This window comes from Suillus paluster, assembly GCF_016628075.1.
Source record: "Suillus paluster strain FC165 chromosome Unknown EDB91scaffold_683, whole genome shotgun sequence".
In the NCBI taxonomy this organism is placed as follows: Eukaryota; Fungi; Basidiomycota; class Agaricomycetes; order Boletales; family Suillaceae; genus Suillus; species Suillus paluster.
Window position 1 is genome coordinate 1 of NW_024538243.1, and position 11,084 is coordinate 11,084.

Sequence of the window (11,084 nt, forward strand, 5' to 3'; positions counted from 1 at the left end):
CTAGTCGAGCTGTGACTATGTCAGACATTCCTGTTCCACTAGCAACAGAATCCAAGTACAAATTCTCCGACTTCAGCCGGATGCTGAATGGACTTCAGACTGATTGGCGAGGTTGGTGCTGTCAACCAAGAGTTAGAAGTTGGTTGGAAATCATGGTTGACGGCCTGAAAATCATAGAGCGAGGTCTAGAAACAGTCCCGAAGCTGATCATAATCTAACCAGAGGCTCACTGTTCGAATTTTCTGCTGTACTCAATTCAATGGCTGATGAGCGGACTGGCTCGACATTCACTTGGCTCAACTCGCCCCTTTGCAGTTAGCAGCAGGTAAAAACACTTGTTAGGACAGTCCAAAATTCGTAGTTGGTACAAACAATGATTCCCGATTGAGTGTACAATCAACATTCCATGTTACTATCTGCAACTCATGGACATCGATACTAGGCACTACCTCCAAAAAAGAAACCAACTGTCAAATGGCGAGATATGTCATCAACCATTTTTGGTGGCAAGCGCAAGCGAGGGAAGGAAGGTGATGATGACAATGAAACTTCTGACGTGGACGATGATTTCGTAGATGAGCTTGAAGCACCTGATGAGGATAATGACTCAGACTCGGATGTCGCTGACCTTGAGGATACAGCCAAAGATGGTTCAAGTAAAGTGGATTCTTTTAACGGCAAAGGTTTCGATGCTGCCAGTATCATCAATCTCGACTCCGGGAAACGAACCGATGTGCTTGCTGATAAGGATTTGGTATCCGCAACACCAAGAAACACTGTCATGCTTCCACCAGCAAGATGCTATATAATATATCTTTACTTAGTATTGGTGACTGAATGCAAATTTTGTAAAACGTGCTATGGATTGAATTTTTTTGCAGCGCCTGGATCTGCTGGGCCGGTTTTGCCGCCAGTGGATATCCACCCTACTCACTGGTGGATAATTGACCCCCAATTTCTCCAGGGTAGATATCTACAGTGGATAACCCCCCAGAAGTTTATCTACGGTACACTACTATCACTCCTGGGGTTCTGCAATATTTTCAATAAATCTTTTGTAATTCCTCAACCACATCATATTTTCTTCTACGGATTTGCACAGATGTAGATTCGTAGCTGCTCTATATGAAACTGATTTTTGCTGATTTTAAGGATTTTGTGGTGGAGTGTCGGATGAAGGCCGAGAAAATTCAGGGTCTGACTGGTATTCTGCAAAACATGGTCACGTCGTGTCACACATCGGCACAGTAGCGGCAACGTCAAACTTCACTCTCCGAAGACTCTGAGCTCTGTCGAATCTCGATGTCGCGCGTCGAATCTCGAAACTTTGAAAATGAATACTATTGGGGATCATGGTTCATATACTAATTATCGTGATTATAATGGTACTGATGGAGTCCGGACTCGTACAGCTGACGGCCTGCATCACCAGAGCCCCCGATGTCATACATCTGCACTCCACCACCAACTCGAAAATCCTGAGACATACTAGCGAGAGGTCTACCAACCGGTGTAAAGGGAGGGTGAAGAACAGGTGGAGACCGAGGTACAGAATGGTGCATTGGATAATATGGAGGTGCATAGCCAGGTGGGGGCAGATCCATGCCTGACATTGAGGAGTGAGTGACAGGCGGCTGTGGTGGATACCTGGATGGTTGGTGAATTGAATTTGGGGGAATTATATCTTGCGGGAATTCAGGAGCAACATTATTGTCATTTTCGAGACGGTGCCTGCGAGAACGGGGGGATTAAATAAACCCTCATAGCGTTGATTTTTCTTGAGTTCCGGGTGGTCGTTGAAGTGCTGTAAAATTCGCTGTAAGGATGCGAGAATGAGATGCGACGTGATGCGACTGGATGCCGTGTGTCAAGCCGAGTGTGCCGTAGAGGAGATTGAATTTCTTACACACTCTCCTATCTGCTGTCACACTTTCATACATGTCGTCAATCCTCTTTCTATAGCATCTTAAAACAAGAGAATGACCTCTATCGAAATTGTGTTCTGACACCCTGACAAGGTGTTTGATATGCTCTGGTGTAACTTTTTGAATATCTCTCAAGGATCTATGGGATCTGGATCATTTATAATTATACAAGGTTGCAAATCACCACTATTCCGTCTCTCGCAGCTGCAACACTCAAGAAATTTTTATTCTACTTGGACAGTACATCATCTCTAAGTAGCCTACATGCATCTGAATTTTTTTGAGGTGATCCAAGCAGCGCATTGAGGTGTTTTGAACATTTTGCATATTACATGCCAGTTGCAGATTCCAGGAATGATAGTAATCTGAAAGCGTTGGATGGGCGCACCTTTAAGCCCCGGCACACCGCCCCGCAATCCTTCCGTAGTTGCAAATGCGGACTCTGATACACTCGGTGCGCACTCGCGGCGCCCGTCCGTGCGGAGCCGTAATATCAACGGCTTCCAGCTCCACCCTGTTGCTTCCTCCGCGCTCCCGATTTATCGCCAGCTCCATAACTTCCTATGCGTCGTCTCACACCTAGCGCCACCTCAAAATATCTGCAGACGGCCTCCAGGACCTTTACGTGATTGCAAAATAGCTTTCGCCTCACTTACTCCTCCTGCCTCTGCTTTTTTTGCCAGTGAGTAATTATCGAGCCGTGTCTACCGCCCGCACTGTATTTTTCTTACTATATTTATTACACATGACTTTGCAGTATGGCTAATAATAATCACTCAGCATGGAACCGCATTTCCTTACTACTCTCGCGCAGAGCCCAGTTCACATTTCATGACCCTATCAGCTGCGTTCTTCATTACAAAAGTGCACCACAAAATTCCGAAGATATCACAGAGCACGAACGACTGCTCAAGTGCTGTCGCACACAGCGAGTGGTAGGTACGCACGCGTTACCGATGAACGGCGCACGAAGATCGACGTACAGATCAGGACCTTTCAAAAACATTTATTCAGAAGTTCAGATCTCATATCTAACACTTAACTCAACATAATCAGGTGGTCGCATTGCTTGTCAACATTGCCTTGTGCTTGCTACATGCTACCCATTTGGAGGACACCTCTGAATAGTAGTATATACTCTCTGTCCGTATAAGTATCCGTTTAAATTAAATATCGACATGCATCGCGACGATAAATAGTTGATATGTATGTCCCATAGTAGGTACCATGGATTTCATGTCCCACCTAGAACTTCCACCCTCCACAGAGTCCCATCACATTTTCTGGATCAACAGCCTTCTTGATGCGCCGTAAACGCGGGAGATTCGACCCGTACATTTTCTCCAAGCTTGTGGAAGGATCTGCATTATTGGGATACGAAACCACATTTTCAATGTTCTGCCCTGCAGCGACCGCTAGTGACGTCATATAGTTGGAACTGGTAGTGACGATGCCATAGAAGAGGTCGTCGTCGTTTGGATCTACCCATGCATAGAAGAACTCCAAGTATGAGTAGCCTCGTTTACGTGAAACCGGATACGCAGATGGTATATCGGAGTGGCTGAAGATCGATTCAAGGTAGGGCCTCACGTTGTAAGTGACCTGAGCCAAACTACTGGTATTTGTCAGCTTGCTGCCGTAGAACTAGTCGCTCATGTCAGTAGACGGCGTAAATCAAACAGGCGATGCTCACGAGGGTCTCATTAGCAACGGCGTCCAACAAGGGTACTGTCCACTCCTCGACGGCTATGGAATTGAACACCGCTCTGTTTCGCAGTGAGTATACGCCAGACATAAAACCAATTTTTTTTTACCTAAGGCCAATTGTGTCATTCACCGGCTCAACATCGACCATGGATGCAAAGGTCCGGGTAGAAAGGGTTTCCTCGATGTTTGGAATCGCCGAGAAGTCATCGAACATACCATCTGGGGGAGTGGGTGCATCATAGAACAACGCGCTCGACAGGATTGACTACGCAACAGGGTGTTAGCCCACGACCTTACGTAGATTGCCTTTGGAATATGCTTACCGATCCATTGACATAGTTATATGTGGAATATATTGATGCCTTGGGGTCTAAAACGTTCACAGTGAAGTTGGCGACGGCTGCGTTTATTGCTCCAACTTGATCTTCAGTGTATACGAGACTTCCACCCTATTTATAGCCGTCAGTGCCGTACGATAAGCTGTGATATGATGTCTCACCCAAATTTGTGATTGTGGATATGTCTTGAGAGTGAAATAGGTAACAATTCCCTATAAGGGAGTTAGCCCGTGGTTTCATACGGTGCTTCTTTAGAGGAGCACGCACAAAGTTATTAAAACCTCCCTTCACAGTGGCATGAGAATTTGAAATATTGACGATCTAGATGACGAAAAACGTACCCGCAAGCCGAAGTACAAATCTGGGTTGCTGGAGCTGGTGACTGTAGTCACCGTGCCATTAGGCAAAATAAGCTCGTATGATACCACGTTGTCGATTGCAAGCCCATGCTGGTTTGTCAGATACGAAAATCCTGATCAAGGGACGAATGTTAAATCACGTTTGAATCATCTGGAGACGTTCATACCTCCACCAAGTACGACGCCGCCAACTCCGACGCCAGTGACTTTCCCCCCTAGAACCATCACGCCCAATGCTTCCAGTGTTAAATAGACGTTCATCCCATATCGCACCAGTGCCAACTTTTGCTGTCTGGGAATCCGAGTCATACGTGATGTCTGAGAATAGATACATCGCGATCTGAACGCCTGTGGTCGACGAAAAGCCTGGGTTGGTCGCGTGACCACCGCTTTTGACCTAATTGGTACCTGTGTAAGATGAAAAGCACAAGCTGAAGAAGTCATTGCTCACTGCAAACGGCTGTCCTGGTGGCTCCCAATATTTGAAGCTATGTATTGAGATTAATATGGCATGAGGTCTTTACTTTCAGCAACACGAACCGCTTTAGAGAGGTCCTCGGTGGTGCCAGGTTCGAAGGATGCAAGCGGAGACTTGACTACTCGAAGATGCCCAATGATAATTATCCTTTGTATAGAGCGTCGATCCTGTTGGTGTGTTAGCCTCGTTCACACTTAGCCCTAGTACTAGCACATACCATTGTAATAAACTGCTGATTCCGAAGAGATGGAAGCGGCGATCTGCGCACAAGCAGGAGTGTCACGAAGTACGTTCCCGGTACCGAGCAAATCTGAAGAAGCTGCAAGCCCCCCAATGCCTGCAAGAAGCATGATGGATATCCTAGCAGAGAGTGACATCTTAGCGGGCAGAATGGGCACACAAGTTTACCTGAATCCTGCTCGGCATTTTATGTCGCTCGGTTGTCTGGAGCCCTGCTCTGAATTACGCTATACATCTAACACATCAATAACATGTGTCATTCTGTACCAGCCTTAATACGTACCGTCAAGTCCCAAACTTAGTACCTCAATCTATGTAACGACATTACCAGGGACAATATTAGGCACAGTCTCAAGTGGCTTACACTGCTGTCCGTAGACCCGTGGTAAACCTGCCGTTAATGATTTCAACACTGCTTACAGGGCCCGGTGGGCTAACTCAAACCGAATCAGATCTCGTGCGAATGCGAAGAGGGTAGGATCGGAGCTAATCAGCGGGCACGGAAGCAGGGAACGTACCGACATCAACTCATGTCGCTACTGAACGGGTATATGAGATAGAGTTGGGGACTGGTGACACGAGCACTTGCAGACACCTCGCTGTGAGAAATTGATGTTAACATCTTGCACTAAGTTTGAGTAAATTGCTAACTAACTCAAGCAAGTAAGAAACACCGCCCGGGCTCAAACTCGATGTTCCCCGTCTTTCTGCAAGCAAAGTTACTTATAGGTCCTCATGGGACGATAGGGCCTAATCAGGTCTCATGAAAGCGAATTGGAAAAGAGCGGGCCATAATCTGGTACGAAGAATGATGGTCACTTGATAAGTTAATGGCTCGATTGCAAACCGTACATTCAGTATTATAATTTTGGTTCGACATTTGGAGGACATTACAGTCTCAGCAATTTGTATGGCGGTCATTGCTCGTATGTATAGGGAGAGCTTGGGGCCACCACAGCGACTGTCGCCACGCGGAAAGGCCGTCAGGCAAGGATCTAGTATGTTGTTCTAGTTGTGTGAACGAGTATAGAAGTCAGATTATGTCAGCGGGTATTCTGGCGCTCAGGACGGATAGGTACCTACAATGTTATTTTCTGTCGAGGTAGTCTAGTCCCAGAACGTCTAAACCATTCAATGAACACAATTTCATTCTGAGATACCCCCCTCAATTTGGATCGGGGCTTTAAATATAAAGACGCTGACTTTAAGTTATGTCTGTTTAAGTCAGGGTCCACGCACTCTGGGCCTCTCGCCATCACATTTTATCTTCTCTCGGCCGCTGAATCAGCACGTGTATTTCGTCTGCGGCATAGCATGCATTTGAAACATCTCAATATTGCATCATCTTCTAGCCTTTGGCCGCCGGCGTGATGCATATCGCACAGCATCCCGTCATGGCCGATAGCCGAGTCGGAATGGTATGATGTGTTCGATCCCGACCTTTTTTTGTATCATCGCACCGTCACGGTCAGTACTGTAGTTCTCAGTGGGCTGGCACTATTGCTATGCCAAGCTTGGTCACAGCGGCGTTGGTTGTTACTGCTTCAAGTTTCATCTGGACTACTCCGATCAACCTCAAGAAGTTTAGGCTGAATTTGAAGCGCCCGATCGAAATATCTCTGTTGAAAACGTTTCGGCCCCCTGCATCCGCATCTACTATTGTTATCAAACGCATTCCATTCCCTGGCATGAAAGCTATTTGTGAATGGTATCATTCGAGGTACGTCTGCATGTTTTCTATGAACAGATCGGCGACCTGTACGTATAAACCAATACTTTTTTAGATGTGGTACCTGCATGTTGTCCACACCGTGTTAACCAGATCAGGAAGTCTGAATAACGCACTGCCGTCCCAATGGAAAAGTGTTCAACTGATAGTCCGGTCGACTGTCAAGGTATACCTTGGACTTATTTAGCCGCTGCCAGCGCCACATCGACAATTTCTGTCATTTTTATCACTGCCTCTTTCTTCTGAGTCCGACCGGCAAGTTGCAAAGAGACAGGAGCGTCCTTGAAAATTTCCGGGGCCGTCTAGATCAATTATTGGGCATCAGAAGATCACTGAGAGGTCGTTCAGTGCTGGCGCTACTCACACATTTCATAAATGTCTTCTCAAAATCATCATAGAAACCATCAGGAAGCTCCTTCCCATCAAGAGTGGAGTTCACAGTGGTCATACGGAAAGTCGCAGCGGGATAGTCGAGTGCATTCCAAACGGTGCTGTAGTTGGTGTAGCTGCGTGTCGTTTCTCGTTGACAGTTCAAACATTCCGCAATTACAAAGACACTCAGGCTGACCTGTTCTTCCCGTGGGGAGGTGCCGCATATGGTGCGACCGGACAGATGATAGCATCGACAGGCCGTCCTATCCCACCATCTGATGCAGTTGCTTCCCAGTAATCTAGATATTCTTCTCGGATATGTTGACGTAGCTTCTGCACTTGCCACAGCTGGTATGCGGCGATACCATAGTTCTGCGGGCGGACTACAGGTTTAGCTCCGTTGTTGCAATTATTAGCTCCTCTGTGACAGAAGTCGTGACCATGATGTCTTCGGCAGAAGTAGCGCTCAAGATGTCCATCTGTACGGTGAATAGGCAGGCATAGTAAATGACTCGACAGCTTACCGTCACTTCTTTGAGCAATCTGCGCTGGATGGGTTTCCAGTCAACAACTACCACTGATTCAGCATCTTTCAGCAGAGCAGTTAGACGAGAGAGAACCTCTGTGGCCCATCTTCTGGAGTGCCACTTGCGTCATTTTCAGAGATCTTCTGATAGATGGGTAGGGGACAACGACACCATAGTCCTACATGATCGCACGCACAAATCTTTGCCATATCCATGGTCCGCGAGATTAAATTCTAATTACCATACATTGGGCCTACTCCTGGATTATTGCTTGCCCATAATGATTTCTACTCCCTCGATGCATAGTTGGTCCTTTAGAGAGATTGGCAGCCCGTGAAGTGGACCGACGACCTTCCCTGTCTTTAAGTGACCATCGAGCTCAGCCGCTCGGGCCAATGCACGATCAACAAATTTTTCCGTCAAGCAATTGACCTCGTCGGCCGGTCAATACAATCTCGTCAAGAAAATGCATCGCAATTCAACCCACAAGCTGATGGCCAACAATAGCCCTCCTGGAGAACGCAGTTGTCACCTCTACAGTTGTCCACTCCGCACTTGCAAGTCTCTCCAACAAAACATCCACAGACGTATTGGTGATCTCAATTTCTCTCACATTCAAAAGTCCACCCGTCTCTAGAAAACTGGTCACATCCGGAGTAGAATCCGGAGGCGGGGTCACAAGCCAATCCTGAGGAATGGACTTTAGCTACCTCTGCCTCATTTCTGCGACTAGAGCAGTCCAATGCAGCATGTTGGTAGAATTGGACGAGGGAACAACTACGGTACTCAGACCTAAAACCATGCTTCACATGAGATAGGGCGGATAGGCGAAAAAAGGGTTTCCGCGACTAATATTAAAAAATAAGGCAAGGTAGCCAAAAACGCGCTGATAATGCAGGGCTGAAGGTCAGATAAGTGCTTGAAAGGGTTGGGTGATGGTCATACAGATTTAACTACACACGGATAACCGAATACGCGTATGGTTCTGTCTGGTAGTTGACTTCCGGTACCAGAAAGTGTCAGCCTCTGAAAGCTCGAATCAACGAGGCTAAACGAAGGAATCGTGAGTGATTACCACTTAAGTAAATATCGCTATGTACTATGTAGTGCAAACTTCCAAGTAGACGTGTTTGGGTTTCTGCCCTAGTGTCGGCTAGCTACGCGTGTCACGTGAGTATTAAGCTCGGTCATTGACCTCCACCTCTGCTGCATCCCGGCCTGATATGCTGGTTACGTGTGAGCGGTTTCTGTCTCGCGATCATCGTAGTGTTCGACATGTTTATTCTAGTCCCTCTTTTAGTTCACATGTGATTGAAAACCTTACCAGCTGCGGAAAGCTGAGTTCGTGGATATAAAATACATCAATAGAATGTGTCATGAACTACAGAAGTCCCAACAATACTACAAGTTGGCATCAGCCTACACTTCAGCATTTTACCACAAGACATTAATGCGTTACGGCGCCTCCCCGATAGCCCTTCTTGAGTCTTATTCGGTGGGAGATCTCCAATCGACCAATCTAATACGCGATTGAATTCTCGCCCGACCCCCAGATGTCTAACCCCCTTACCGATTTGCAACAATGTCGATAACACTGTTTTCGCTGGGACAGAAGTCCGCTTACTGCTCTCTTCTAGGCACTTAAGACACGGCCTCGACATGTGCCTCTCCGGCAATGAACCTTGCTTCTCTCCAGCGAAATTTTCGAGCATATAGAAGATGACCGAGAGCGATGGGAGCGCTGTTGAGAATAATGCTGTGCTAGGCGCGGTCGCCCTTGCCCTGTGGCTCCTTACTTGGCTACCGACACCTACAGCGGAAGTATATGCTCAGACAATTTGTTCGTAAGTAACATGGGTCGGCTATCAACTACGTAACTGTCATCCCTATCTAATGATTCTCGACAGTTGACTCCCGACCTCAGTTTGTTAATTTCGGTTCGTTCCGCACTTCTGGCCCAAAGGTGTCACACACTGCCTTGTGAGCGAATCGGCTGACCATCATCTGACCTTGTAGTCGTGGCTCCTGTATCACGATTCACGACGCAGGCATGGGTGCGCATTAAGTGATATTTGTTTTCCGAGGGCGCATGGTGGCCACATCTGGGGCCCCGCATCTCTGTATCATGATCACTAGACTGTGCCTGACGACTCATTGCCGGCGCTCAAAGTAACAGCCATCGGTTACCTGACAGGACTAGTTGCCTGCTTAACAGCCATCGCGTCAACGACCTTCTACCAAAGTGAGTCTCAGTTGGCAGTACATCCATGATTGATTGTATTCGTTGTAGCAACCATGTCTGAGTTAGTCCTGTCAGACCTGCCCGCCGCCCGTATCATCACCCACATCGATGATTGCAACCGTGACGTGGTCCTGGAGGAACTTGGAACAGGTTTGAGTTTCAAGACCAGCTGTTCCGTGCCCCGTAATTCTATTTCACTTCACCATCATAAATCCGCATTTATTACATTCCTGACCCTCAATTATGTCAATTTGTTTTTCCGACGCACTGCATTCGCTTCTTTGTTTTCAAGTTTCACGGGGAGCCTGATCATCTCTCAGGTTCAGGCTCATGCACCAGGCCGAAAAGCCCTGCGGGCTGTTGCCCAGGTACCCGTTCCGTCTCTAGACACTGCCACTTTCTCCCGTCGGGATTCATCATGTAATATCATTTGTTTCCCCCAGCCATGGGACCTGGGTTACGTTACCTGTATGTCAGACAGAATGATCGCAGGAGATAAGGTGGCCGCGCCTTCATGTTGGGTGTCGATAGGGGCTTCGATTGATTCTAGATAGCTTGTTCAATTGGATACTCGGATATAAGGCTGGTCCTGTCATAAGACGAAGAATAAAGTACTTAATTAGAGCCATGAAGAAAGACATACCATGACTGGCGCACGCGGCACTAGTAGCATAAATACAGAGTATAGCCCTTGGCAATTCATCATTAATCATTTTGCGAACGTGTAACGACCAAGTCTGTTAAAGCAAAGCAATCATGAACCATGGGATCTTTGTGGGATCTACTACTATTTCGAGGGAAGGAATAAGGGCAACGTATTCCGCTCGCTGTTCATCTGTCGTCATCTCCGAGGCACCGAAAGTAAGGCTCTCCAGGGGACAGTTTGACCGTGGCAAGAATGCCTTATGAGGCCATGTCACTGCACGGCGAACTTCAAGCAAGCGTAAATCGGGGAGTGTTACATCATAGCGAATTTCAAGCAAGCGTAGTTCGGGGAGTGGTAGAGCATTGAATAGATCAGGTACATGATTTGTGTCCATTGAGTCATAAACGATGCGTAAGGATTGAAGTCTGGTGTGAGAGGTTGGGACACAGAGCAAGTAGCAGATAACATTAAGCTCATGGATAGTGACCTCGACGTCGTCAGACGGGGGGGAAAGGGGGGAC

The 11,084-nt window shown here is 47.1% G+C and overlaps 6 protein-coding genes across 6 annotated transcripts; 3 read left to right on the top strand and 3 right to left on the bottom strand.

Annotated features, from left to right (window-relative positions):
- Positions 1–484: 484 nt before the first annotated feature.
- EDB91DRAFT_1259305 (uncharacterized protein) lies at positions 485–944 on the top strand (the record flags this gene model as incomplete). The annotated part of the gene is made up of 2 exons (XM_041324375.1): positions 485–829; positions 882–944. The coding sequence occupies 2 exons, from the start codon at positions 485–487 to the stop codon at positions 942–944; spliced, it is 408 nt and encodes a 135-aa protein (XP_041168301.1).
- Positions 945–1,277: 333 nt separating this feature from the next.
- Positions 1,278–1,839, top strand: EDB91DRAFT_1188930 (uncharacterized protein). Its single transcript, XM_041320512.1, has one exon. It carries the CDS (start codon positions 1,353–1,355, stop codon positions 1,608–1,610), a length of 258 nt encoding a protein of 85 aa, XP_041168302.1. The 5' UTR covers positions 1,278–1,352; the 3' UTR covers positions 1,611–1,839.
- Positions 1,840–3,170: 1,331 nt separating this feature from the next.
- On the bottom strand, positions 3,171–5,184 carry EDB91DRAFT_1090652 (FAD dependent oxidoreductase; the record flags this gene model as incomplete). The annotated part of the gene is made up of 12 exons (XM_041316647.1): positions 3,171–3,569; positions 3,619–3,691; positions 3,740–3,897; positions 3,956–4,081; positions 4,132–4,182; positions 4,238–4,291; positions 4,312–4,442; positions 4,497–4,544; positions 4,603–4,726; positions 4,781–4,794; positions 4,854–4,925; positions 5,025–5,184. 12 exons carry the CDS (start codon positions 5,182–5,184, stop codon positions 3,171–3,173), a joined length of 1,410 nt encoding a protein of 469 aa, XP_041168303.1.
- A 1,253-nt stretch (positions 5,185–6,437) lies between these two features.
- On the top strand, positions 6,438–7,038 carry EDB91DRAFT_1188945 (uncharacterized protein). The gene is made up of 2 exons (XM_041320513.1): positions 6,438–6,840; positions 6,893–7,038. Exon 1 carries the CDS (start codon positions 6,553–6,555, stop codon positions 6,829–6,831), a length of 279 nt encoding a protein of 92 aa, XP_041168304.1. The 5' UTR covers positions 6,438–6,552; the 3' UTR covers positions 6,832–6,840; positions 6,893–7,038.
- EDB91DRAFT_1090653 (amidase signature domain-containing protein) lies at positions 6,956–7,890 on the bottom strand (the record flags this gene model as incomplete). The annotated part of the gene is made up of 5 exons (XM_041316648.1): positions 6,956–7,078; positions 7,141–7,282; positions 7,345–7,520; positions 7,673–7,725; positions 7,872–7,890. The coding sequence occupies 5 exons, from the start codon at positions 7,888–7,890 to the stop codon at positions 6,956–6,958; spliced, it is 513 nt and encodes a 170-aa protein (XP_041168305.1).
- Positions 7,891–7,939: 49 nt separating this feature from the next.
- EDB91DRAFT_1067424 (amidase signature domain-containing protein) lies at positions 7,940–8,375 on the bottom strand (the record flags this gene model as incomplete). The annotated part of the gene is made up of 2 exons (XM_041314837.1): positions 7,940–8,107; positions 8,163–8,375. Coding segments are annotated over 2 exons (381 nt in total), but the record flags the coding sequence as incomplete, so codon positions are not given.
- Between the last annotated feature and the right edge of the window lie 2,709 nt (positions 8,376–11,084).

Excerpts from the sequence above, each read along its gene's own strand:
- EDB91DRAFT_1188930 (XM_041320512.1), top strand. The coding sequence starts at position 1,353 with ATGGTTCATATACTAATTATCGTGATTATAATGGTACTGATGGAGTCC.
- EDB91DRAFT_1188945 (XM_041320513.1), top strand. The coding sequence starts at position 6,553 with ATGCCAAGCTTGGTCACAGCGGCGTTGGTTGTTACTGCTTCAAGTTTC.